The sequence below is a fragment of the Corythoichthys intestinalis genome, chromosome 3 (genome assembly GCF_030265065.1).
Source record: "Corythoichthys intestinalis isolate RoL2023-P3 chromosome 3, ASM3026506v1, whole genome shotgun sequence".
Taxonomy (NCBI): Eukaryota; Metazoa; Chordata; class Actinopteri; order Syngnathiformes; family Syngnathidae; genus Corythoichthys; species Corythoichthys intestinalis.
In genome coordinates, this window is record NC_080397.1 from 10,413,821 (window position 1) to 10,426,349 (window position 12,529).

Genomic DNA, 12,529 nt, shown 5'->3' on the forward strand with positions numbered 1-12,529 from the left:
CCAACATGGCCATCCCATAAGGCCATTTTGGTAATAGTGATTAAAGGTCTTTTCATGCTTCTGGCGTTAATAGAAATCACAAGCAGACGTCCAATCCATTTGGCAGCGAATTAATGTTCGTTCGTGTCGTTGACAGTGAATGTATTAAGTGGTTTTTTTTGTTGTTGCCAAATTTAGGTGAATATTCATTCATGAAAAAGCTCCGCTAAATTCTCTTTCATCATGGCTGCAGTCAGCTCTTATTCCTTTGAGACTGGCTAAAATTACCCGCTCGAGGGTACGCTTTAGGTCACATACTGTAAAGCCACGCTCAATGTAAGATGAGTCTGCCCTGGCTCACAAATCCCCTTCAAATTAAATATCGCACTCGAGAAATCACTTGTTTTCTGACGGTCTTTGACAGATTCAATTGGCTATTTTGCGGTCGATGGGACGACGCGTCACCGACCATTTCCATCAGCCTGTTATCGCTTCGGAGTGGGTGACTTCCAGCTCAATTGCTTTGTTTATTGAAACGATCCCATTTCAAAACATGTCACACTCAATTGTCAGCGCATAATAACATGCGCCCGATAGCGCGGCTCCTGCTCGTCAAACGCTGACTAGAACGGCGGGATGTTCCATCCCCACCTGTGAATACTTTGGCCTTTGACTAACCGCGCCTGGCCCAGAACATGAAGCCAATAACGTCGCTAGGAACGAAAACCTGGACCGATCGTGGCCATGTGCGTTCAATTTTTTATGCAGACTCGCAAATAGGGGCAAGCCAGACAAGACGACTAATTAAATCCTTATCCTTACAGTCTTTAACCCATGCTATTGGTCTCAATGGAACGCATACAGTACACAGGAAGTAATTTATTGCACTCGCCGTATCCCCTTTGGGAAATCAATGACATAGCTGGGAAAAGTGACGGCTACCCGACATGAGAGGCTCATTACATGAGAGGAGACGCTGTTGTTTTATTCATTTTGTTTTAGCAATTGTAATAATAAAACTTAAAAAAAAAAAAAAAAAAAAAATTTAACTACTGTTGCACCAATACATGTTTCAGTATCGGTACTAATACGACACTAAAATGATTTCATCTGTATCGGGGAGTACCACAAAATGACATGGCAATTAGGGGTGTGACACTATATATCGAAATGATGATGTATTGCGATACTTTGTATCCCAATAAGTTATCGATATGCTCCTGCCAAAAATCGATCGATCTTATAAAGGTGTCACTGTTCAGACAAAAAAAGAAACCAATAGGTTGCTATCAAATCTTTCACTAGAATAGTGTCTGTGCTAGCTCAGTGGCTGCCACTGACGGTGCTAGATATCCAATTAAAGCCTAGTTCGGGCCTAAAAAAATCCAGCCCGATCCGACACGGCCCGCTGGTATTGAGGCCCGACCCGGCCCGAGCTCGATCACTTAACTAGATTTGCAGGCCCGAGCCCGAAAAACCCGATTTTTTTTTTTTTTTTGAGTGACGCGGAAAAAATGCAGCAGCAGCAATTTATTTTCATTTCTTCGAGTTGGCAGAAAAAAACGCAAGTTTTCTTAATGTTTAAATAATCTACATATTTTTTTGAGAATTATCAGAGCATTCACACAACGAAATAACGCTGGGAAAGTTTGTTAAACATATTTCTGAGTGTGTGGGATATTGTTCTCACATGGACGCGCCTCTCTGACAAGGAAATGAAAATGAGGGCGGCGCCTCGGCCGTGCGCAAATGGTACAGCGGGAGGACAAGAATAAAAAGCGGCCGCCGCCACGGCGTTCGTGCACACGCACAAGCAAAAGCGCAATACAGAGAGCCTGCTCTCCATTTTTTTTATTTTTTATTTTTTTATTGAGTGACGCGGAAAAAACGCAGCAGCAGCAATTTATTTTCATTTCTTCGAGTTGGCAGAAAAAAACCTGCCTGCTCTCCATTTTTTTTTTTTTTTTTTTTTAAAATAATTTATTAGTCCGGCATGGCGGCCCGACCCGAACTGACCCGAACGTGAATGCTTAAATTGTGGGCCCGACCCGACCCGAATGTCGGGTCGGGTTCGGGTTCGGGCACAAAATCTAACCTCTACATCCAATCCATTGTGATTGTCAATGGCACTGAAACAGCATTCACAGCCAGTCTTTCTGGTTTACGGGAGCATTTATAGGCCACTTCATGTTCATTTTAGGGCATTTACAGGTCGCTTCCTGTTGATTTTGAGTTACTTCCTATTTACTTAGGGACATTCCCGGGTCACTTCCTGCTCAATAACCCAAAAATAACGAGATCGTTATCGTGAATCTTGTATCGCAAATCCTATCATATTGTGAGTTACCTAGAGATTCCCACCCCTAATGCCAATGCTGCGCAATAGGTACTTTTCAAGATCAAGTTTCCAAGCACTGGTCACTCTATCAAAGATAGCCGCAAGCTACCCAAAAAAAAAAAAAAAAAAAAAAAAAAAAAAAAAAAAAAGTGATGACAGACATCCAATTGCGTGGCGTCCAATCATGCTTCTGCCATGAATTGCAACATAGGCTTCACTATCAGTTGACGAGACAGATCCTACAAACATTGTGCACGACGTCTCGTAGGGGGCCGGTCCAGGCAGAGCATTTTGGCAGCTTTCACTGCGATAAACACAAACACACGCTGCATTCAAACATGAGATTTAGGTGGAAACAGGACGAACATTTTGGTGCATACAAGCAGGCAGGACTGTCTCAAGTTATTTGGTCGAGGATTCAAGGTAATTATTATAAAACTAACACCACTTTGAAACATTGTGGATAATAATGAATGGAAAAAATTAGCATAACTTTAGGTTGAAATATTTACATAAAATGAATTATAACTGCCCGATTTTTTGCTTTTATCCAAGAATCTAGACTGTTTTATGTTCATACCTAAATTCTGGGATTTTCACATTTATTTATACGAATTTTCAACTTAAAAAGCGCTTTGTTTTGTGTTGGCCGCCATGCTGGAATTTGTATCCATACACAATAGCGTAACTTTACATTCAAATAATCAGGTGATTTTTGGCCAACTCTTATTTTTGGTGGGCAAAAAACTAGTAATTTAGACCAGTGTTTTTCAACCGGTGGTTGCAGCGCCGGTTGAAAAACACTAGTGTGCCGTGAGAGATCGTCAGGTGTGCTGCGACAAATCATCCAATATCGCTTTTTTTTTTTTTTTTTAATATAATCATGGCCCAAATTGTGATGGGAGATCTTCTCCATGTCGAACAGCACTTGCTTTGCCAACTGACCAACTAGTGTTGAGATTTCTCTACTAACATTAATCTCGAATTATATAATCAAAGCCAGTTACCTTGTTGCTGAAGTTTTTGCTAAATCCAAAAAGTCCCACACTGCGGCAGAGACATTAATATTACCTGCCTGCACAGCCATTGTCAGCGATGTCTTTAACCTGATGCAGTTAAAGACATTGCTAAAGTTCCACTATCTGATCATTCTGAGCTTTTCAAGCCGAACTGCCATAACAAAATGAAAACAGAGTGAGACTGAGAGCTGCTCAAGAAGATTCCTGCCAGTATATTGGCTTTGTGTTCATTAAAAAGGCTCAAGTTGCACACTGAGTAAGTATAAATATTAAGAAATAATTTTATATTTAAATATATTGTACAGAAAGTAATTTTTGAACATTTTCCCTTTGTGGTGTGCCGCGAGATTTTTTCCAAAAAAAACGTGCCGCAACTCAGAAAAGGTTGAAAAACACTGATTTAGACATTTCTGCGGCCATACAAAAAAACAAAAAAAATGGCTTTAATGTGTTTTATTTTATGTAACATTTCAATCTAAAAACGACAAGGGCCAGATAGCCGGCAAGACATGCTGAAACAACAGTGACATCGGGATTCAAATATGATTGTATGTAGAAAAATGCAAAATTTGCTTTTGCTGAGTAAAATTAAGATGATTCTGCTTTCAAGTATTAAGTTTCTGATCTGTAAAGTGAGTGATTTATTAGCAGTGGAAAAATTGCACTAAATAAAAAAAATATATGGCGTTATTTCGGGCAAAAACTTGATATGATATGTTAAATATTGATATTGATCCTGAAAATATAGGTGATTATCTCTATGTTTGGTTTTTGATTTTTGTGCATGTAGCGTAAAATCTGAGAATTTTGTAGCCATTTTAAATTTTGTTATAGTTACATTCAAATTAATCGGGATTTTATTAGGGAACGACTTTGAATTGTTTGATGCCGCTGCTCATTAAGACTCATATATGCCTAAGGGAGGTGCCTGTTTTGGTTTTAAGTCGCTCGCGGCTTTTGTTTTGAGAGTATTTGAATTTTAAGCTTTTGAAAAAAAGGCCCCCTACGGATCAGACCCCGCGCCCCGTTTCCCGTCATGAATTGCATTAAGTTTATCATTTGTAGACATCCAATCCATTTGAAGTGTGAGAGGTAGCAGTTAGTAAATGCAAGTTCATTCGCTGCCACCCTCCCACTTCAAATGGATTGCAAATGGATTGGACATCTCAATCACAATCAACGGCAGCCGATGAGTCAACAAAGCAGTGATTCAAAAAAACACCAAAATTATGGGAAGTTACCAAAAATCTACGGGAAGTTACACATGGAAGTGTAAACTCCGCCCCCCATTTTCTAGTTACGTTCCAGAGGTGGCTACTAAGTGAGAAATGTCTCGAGACCTTCTTTGTGTGTCTCGTTATGATAGACCTGCCGCCAAACTTTAGGCGTAACGTACTTACCTTGCATTCCGGTGGGTCCGAAGCCTTGTCGAGTGAGAAAGATGGCGTGGTCGTGGTGCTCGGCGTGGTCTACGTCACCCTTCTGCTGGCCAAAAGCCCAGCGGCACACATTCTCCAAACTGCGGGACGGGTTACCTCTTTCGATCAGACTGATAGACTGCCGGAAAAACATGATGATGTTAGTAGAGAAATCTCAACAATAGTTTGTCAGTTGGCAAAGCAAGTGCTGTACGATATGGAGAAGATCTCCCATCACAATTTGGGCCATTTTATATTATTCAATGATATAATCATTTTTTAATTATTTGGTGAAGAAATAGATCATTATGACATATACTGTATATATTTATTTATTTTTTTTAAATTGACTGACCTGCCGCAAATGTGTAATGCATCAAGTAGTGCTGAAACATAAATCTAGCCAGTATATAGAGCATAGTAACATACATATTTTTCCTGAAAATATAATGATATTTATTTATCTAAACATACTTGTGACTAAGGGATTTTGACTTTTAAGACTGCTGTATATTCAGTCATTGGCCGTTGACTTCCAATTCATTTGAAGAGGGAGGAGTGAATGGACATTAGTTATTGTATTTAAATGTAAGTTTAAAAAAAAAAACTAAACTAAAATTGAATTTTAAGCAATGCAAAAAATACATAACTGAAATAAAATATGCAAAAACAATAAAAATAAATAAATACAATAAAAACAAAAAACAAGATTACATCCCCAATAGTCCCATCAAAACCTCTCAATGGATGATCGTGTTTTAGTGCCATTGACAGTGCGAGATGTCCAAATGGTAGCAAATGAACCATCCTCCCATTTCTAATGGATTGAATGTCTATTAGTGATAAACTCATGTTAATTCATTGCAGAAGGATGACTGCACTGGAGGAGTTAGGTTACCAGAATATCATAAATAATAAATTAATATTGATATTTAAATGAATTAAGTTGTTCTGTTTGGATTACAGTGTTGCTATTTTGAATTGTCTTGAAAGCATTACTCACTGAGCCAATCTGACAACTATCGAGTGGAGATAGGGACATCTTGAGGTCGATTGGTGTTAGTACTGTGGCATATACAGTGTATCACAAAAGTGAGTACACCCCTTGCATTTGTGTAGATATTTAAGCATATCTTTTCATGGGACAACACTGACAAAATGAAATTTTGACACAAGTAAAAGTAGTCTGTGTGCAGCTTATATAATAGAGTTTATTTTCCCCTCAATTTAACTCAAAATATAGCCATTAATGTCTAAACTCCTGGCAACAAAAGTAAGTACACCCCCATGAAAAAATGCACATCCCTATATGTCCGAAATGACTACTGCTTGTAATTTTCCCTCCAAAATGTCATGTGACTTGTTAAATGAGTGCTGTCAGCATTGCTGCAGAGATTGAAGAGGTGGGGGGGTCAACCTGTTAGTGCTCAGACCATACGCCATACTCTACATCAAATTAATGTGCATGGCTGTCACCCCAGGAGGAAGCCTCTTCTGAAGACGGTACACAAGAAAGCCCGCCCATCTCATCAGACCATACGACATTGTTCCAGTAATCCATGTGCTTTATTGACATGTCATCAGCAAACTGTTTGCGGGCTTTCTTGTCTACCTTCTTCAGAAGAGGTTTCCTCCTGGGGTGACAGCCACGCACACCAATTTGATGTAGAGTATAGCGTATGGTCTGAGCACTAACAGGCTGACCCCCCCCCCCCTCCCCACCTCTTCAATTTCAGCAGCAATGCTGACAGCACTCCTGTAACTAAGCTTGAGAACGATAAACCAATACGACCGGATATCCGGTTTTACAGGTGAGCGATTCAGCTGTATCGATAGCTAACTAACTATTCAACAGTAAATAGCCAGTAAATCATAGATGTATCGATAGTACAACAAGGACTCGGCTATCACAAGCGCAAAAACCGGTTATCTGGGTTCATACCATTGCTTTGCTAGTTTTTTGTACCAAGCGATGTGTAAATGAATGACACATAATTAACTTGCACTTCAATAATGCTGCACAATGCCTCCCCCACTGCTCAACCCCAAGGATCGCCGCACTTCAAGTGAGACAGCACACATCACATAACATGAACAGCCACCACTCACAGTCGTGGTTGCCTCAACTTCCCATCATGCATTTCGATCGTGACGGGCGTGTCATAACTACACCAGAGCAAACGAAACCACAGTTGCGCATGCTAAAACAATGGACAAAAAATACGAGCGCTGACGCCAGCTTGCCAGGTGGAAGTTACGAATGACAGCGATTGATTTTCAAAGTCGGACTTTGAAGTGAAGATGGCAGTCAGATTTGTATGGGACAGAGATCGTGAGTTTTTAACCCTGAAAAAGAACCCACTACAATGGCACGACCTGCTGGAGATATTGTATCTACGAAACAATCTTTTTTAATCCTTTTTAGTTTAATCCTTTTTTTCAAGAGCTCCTGCATATAATTTTAGTTTGTAAGATGTTTACGTTGAAAGGTTGCACTTAAATCACTTACCTCTTGCGTTCAAAACACCAGGAAATACAAACATTGAATTACTGCACTTTATTGTTGTCTGTCACTGGAGTTTTATTTTATTATCAATCCCAGCCAACAAAATGATGGTCATCTAGTTGGCCTTATTTATTTATTTTTTCATGTCTCAAAAATAAACATACATTGGTATGAACTTTTGTTGTTTAAGTTTGCTTGTAGAAATTTGGTCTTTTTTATCCGTTTAAAATACTGTAACAACAAAGAACAAATGTTTACTATCGCATCGTTTTCACAATGTATTGAACCATATCGTTCTTAAACTGTATCGAATCATATCGAATCGCTCTGCCTTAAAAATGTATCGTTTTTTAAATTTAATCGAAACCTGTGTATACATATATCATACATATCGAATCGGCTTCATGCCAGAGATTCCCAACCCTACCTGTAACGAGTCACATGACATTTTGGAGGGAAAATTACAAGCAGTACTCAAATTTGGAAATTTAGGGATGTACGTAGTTCCCATGCAGTGTACTCACTTTTGTTGCCAGGGGTTTAGATATTAATGGTTATATTTGAGTTATTTTGAGAGGAAAATAGAATAACTCTATTATATAAGCTGCACACAGACTACTTTTCATTGTGTCAAAGTGTCGTTTTGTCAATGTTGTCCCATGATAAGCTATACTTAAATATCTGCAGAAATGTGAGGGGTGTACTCACTTTTGTGATACACTGCAGTTCCTTAAAATGTAACAAGTCAGTGCAAATTGTCATGACAATAGGCATGTAAAATGTCGGCAAAGTTTTAGGTCATTTTGGGGATATACAGTATATATCGTCATATCGTACAGAAATATTAGGAGATGCTCACCTTAGCATAGCCGAGCATGATCATCCTCACCAGGACCACGTTGATGTGGACTCCCAGGGATTCATCGTGGTAGATCTCATTCACCTGAAATATCAGCCAAAAAAAGGACATTGCTAAACTAAAAATGCCATTTCTGGAGAAATGTTTTTTGTACATTTCCTGTCCTATTAATTTTGGGGTCATTTCGGGTCACTTCCTTGTTAACTCATTGGCTGCCATTGATATTGGATGGATTGGATGTCTAGCACTGGCAAGGGCACTGAAACATGAACATTAAGCCATTCCTTATTAAGAGTTCTATGGATTGGACATCTATCGTGTGCAATGGTGGGCAATGAGTTTGGGTCACTTCCCTATTAATTCAAGGGTACCTACACGTCACATGTTGATTTTGGTTCACTTCCTGCACATTTCAAGGTATTCAGGGATCACTTTCGAAACATTTCAGATCATTTCCTGTAGATTTTATGGCATTTCACTTACTTTCCATTGCTCACTTCCTGTTGATTTTGGGGTATTTCCTGGTCACATTCGATTCATTGGTCACTTGCTGTTAGGGCTTTTTCAGGTCATGTCCGGTGGATATCGGGTAACTTTTCACACATGGCATAAAAAATGGGGATGTTATTGTCAAATTTTGGTGGAGCGGTGGAGCTTAGGGAGGTGCTCGGGGTGCAACTGCACCCGGGTCTCTAAGGGGCTCGGTTTATGGGTGTAAAGTGGGCGTCATTGGGCAATGGGAGGGTCAAACAGAAAGGTAATCTGATGCGCGGAGCTGTAATACAGTGGTTAAGTGTTCAAATACTGTATCTCTGTCAGCCGCTTGGCCTGTTGTCTTGCAGGCTTGGCCTGCAAAAAAAAAATTCCACTTGCACTCCAACACAAACACACACACACTGGACGATCGGTTTGAGGGGACTGCGAAAGTGTGGAGGGGCCCGCAAAGCCCCAGCCCACTTATTGTACAGTCAACTCAGGGGGTCCGGTTTATACTCATTGCACCTGGGCCATGTTAACATTTGTTCCACCATGTTTTTTGGCAAAAAAAAAAGTACAGATCTTATGTGTTTCCTTGATGTCCTGAATTTTTGTATGTGTTTGTTATTTGATTTGGTTTCAAAAAATTAAAAAAAATTGAAATTTTGAATGGTTGTATCATTTAAAATTGCCAAAAATGTAAATGTGATGGGAGAAATCGAATGAGAGCCTGTATCCTCCATTATTTTGAAATGGTGAGAATCAGTCAAAGCGAGTGTGCTGTATGGCATGTGAAAGAAGTTGCCATATCAGTGCAACACTCTGGTTTCAGACCCTCACACACAAGTCCATTACAAGCTCAGAAGATAGTTTCGCATTTCCAGTGTGACTTCAGCAAACATAATAACACATAAACGTAATCACAAGAAATGCAAACTAAGCCAAGCACACTCAAGCACGCCGCGTTCTCTCGAAAACTGGCGTTGTTTTACGAGCAAGCGTGTTTTTAATCAGGCCACGGGATCAAATTTCCCCTTCAGGGATTGGCGCCGACCCACTCCATCTTAAAAAATCTGGGCCATAATAAATATGAGTGATGGATTTGCTGTTGGAAAGGCTTTAACGTTTGGGGGAGAAGGCGACCGTTTCTATCTTGCTTCTGCGTCACGAAGTCCCAGAGACAATTACAGTTGAGGGCAGACAGAGGGCAGAATTGAAATCGTATGAACTAATGTACAGTGCTGCTCGAAAGTTTGTGAACCCCACAGCGATGGTCAGATTTTTTGTAAAAAAAACTAAAATAACCTTATTAAATGTTAAGTTATACCCAAATCCATAATACTGACATTCCAAATAATGGACTGAAACAAAAGAAATAGTTATATTGTCATTCTTTATTTAACAAAAGTGGTTGATTTAAGAAAAACTCAGATATCATGTGTGCAAAAGTATGTGAACCCCTTCAGTTAATAGGATATTGCGCCTCCTTTTGCAGAGATTACCTCAACCAAACGGTTTCTGTAGTGACTAATCAGCCTCTCACATCTACTTTGGGGGATTTTTGCCCATTCTTCCTTGCAGAACGCAGTCAGTTGAGAGAGGTTTGATGGGCGTCTGGCATGAACTGCTCGCTTCAGGTCCCGCCACAGCATTTCAATGGGATTTAGGTCAGGACTTTGACTGGGCCAGTCCAGAACACGAATCTTCTTCTTTTTCAGCCATTCCTTGGTTGTATTGCTGGAATGCTTTGGATCATTATCATGTTGCATGATCCACCTTCTGCCAAGCTTTAACTTCAAAACAGATGGCGTCAGGTTATGTTCTAGGATTTGACAATATTCCTCAGAATTCATGATTCCCTGGACTATGTGGAGTTGTCCAGGTCCTGAGGATGAAAAGCAAGCCCAGATCTTGACATTCCCACCTCCATGCTTCACTGTTGGGAGAAGGTTCTTTTGGTGGTATGCAGTGTTGACTTTTCGACAGACATGGCGGTTTTGGTTGTGACCAAACAGTTCAATTTTGCACCTACATCAGTTGATGAAAACTCTTTTTTATTTAGTCTCGACAACACAACTGTTAAAAAAACAAAAAAAAAAACTACTGAATTGATTGATTAGGAAATCAGGTTGAAATAATAGAAAATTCCAAAATGTTGAGGGGGTTCACAAACTTTTGAGCAGCACTGTATATGATAAGAAATGGAAATGGAGGGCTATTATTAAATTAGCGGCGCCAGTGATGCCATAATGGGGGGGAGGTGCACGATGAAAACTGGCATTTGATTGAGGATTTTTATTACTAGAAAGTGCTATTTCTAGAGAAATTGCGCTGGCATGCTTTGCTCTCGCACATGCTAGCATTTTTGGGTCACTTCCTTGTTAAAACATTGGCTGGCATCAGTGGCGGTTCTAGGATTTTTCTGAAACAGGGGCCAAGAAGGAGCCAAATGAGCCAATTGTCGCTGCCATCTTTATTCAGTGTTTTTTTTTTTGTCAATAAGGCAATATGCAAGCGGTAAAAATCTGGTAAGAATTCCTACTGGTAAAAAAAAAAAATAATAACTAGGCCTGCAAGCAGGACTGAACGGGCCCTCGCACTTTGGCGCAACTCGGACGTCACGCAGGTCGTGGTGGTGGCAGACAGCCCCCCTCTGATCATCTAATGAGAACCTAACATGCTTTAAACTCGCTTCTTTTTTTTGGGATGAGAAATTGTTTTGAGTTTTCGAGCATGCAATGGCCACAAATTCTGCTGCCACTAGTTGGCGCTACAGAGTCAATGCAAATGACCACTACTGGACTCTTCAGGGTCAGACTCTCACCAAGCATGGGAAGTTTGGAGCAGATATCATGTATATCTGCCAAGTTATGACTGTTCAAAATGTGTGGAGAGACAGAGTGGTGACGGTCATTATCACTTTCCTGTTGGACCCTTCTGCTTCAACCAAACCTCAATCATTTTCATCAGGCATCTGAACACATGTCTTAAGGCTCCCCTTATGCAGGTTTGAGGTAGATTGATTTTTTCCCTTTAGAGGAGGAGCGTGTCCCGTAAAAAAGGGCATTTCCTGTTCCCACTAGGAGGCGCCAGGCACAAATGGTAAATTTTCAATCCAGTCCTGCTCAGGCTGGGATACCTCACACACATGCCAGATTTAAAATAGATTGAACGTTGTATGAGGGAGTTATCAGTAATTTTCCGAATTCGGTGTTTTGCCGAAAAAATGGCCAACTTTGGCACCCCGCCCAGGTCAGGCCCGTGAATGAAAACACACCATTTTGATAACTTAAAATTTCATATGCCTCATGAACAGTCTCGTCAATTTTGAGGATGATCAAACAAATTCACAACAAATGTGCACACTGTAAATCGATAAAAATTTCACATTCAATCCAAAATACCCGATTTCCTGTTGGGTTTGGAATTCACGTGCAAGAGACTTTTTGGAGCAGTTTTGTACAAGGTATCGACTCTCCGAATTTCATCCCTCTACGTTGAAAAACCTAAATGGAGAGGCCTTTTTGAAAAATTCAAGGGGGCGCCACTGAGCCATTTTGTTACATGTTTTTGTAACGTTGCAAGATTATTGAACGCAGGGGTCGCGTTAACCGAATATTTTCCGTCGTTGACCGATTTTTTAAAACGGTGATGGAAAAAACTGAAGTCCATCTGTCATTTTGACAGGTTGCAATTCACACCTCAGACCACAGGGTGGCGAGCAAGCATATTAATTAGCTATTGTCTCTCTTGATGCATGACGTCGTTGGCCTTACTCTGAAAAATGTCAAAGCAACTGAGTGTCTGAAGTTTCTTCAAAAAGCCCCAAAACGACGATGGTGTTGATAAAAGAGGTGAAAAAACAGGGACTGCACAAGCGGGCACGCAATTCAAGTCCATGCGCACCAGGAGGAAGGTGTAAGACTCCGTTCA

The 12,529-nt window shown here is 40.2% G+C and overlaps 1 protein-coding gene across 2 annotated transcripts in view; it reads right to left on the bottom strand.

Moving 5' to 3' along the window:
• adamts3 (ADAM metallopeptidase with thrombospondin type 1 motif, 3) overlaps positions 1–12,529 on the bottom strand; it is a 278,467-nt gene that overhangs the window by 108,220 nt on the left and 157,718 nt on the right. For both annotated transcript variants that reach the window (XM_057832049.1, XM_057832048.1), the window contains exons 6-7: positions 8,120–8,203; positions 4,737–4,893 (exon numbers count right to left, since the gene is read on the bottom strand). In XM_057832049.1, coding sequence (XP_057688032.1) covers positions 4,737–4,893; positions 8,120–8,203 — 241 coding nt within the window. The remainder of the gene's footprint in view (positions 1–4,736; positions 4,894–8,119; positions 8,204–12,529) is intronic.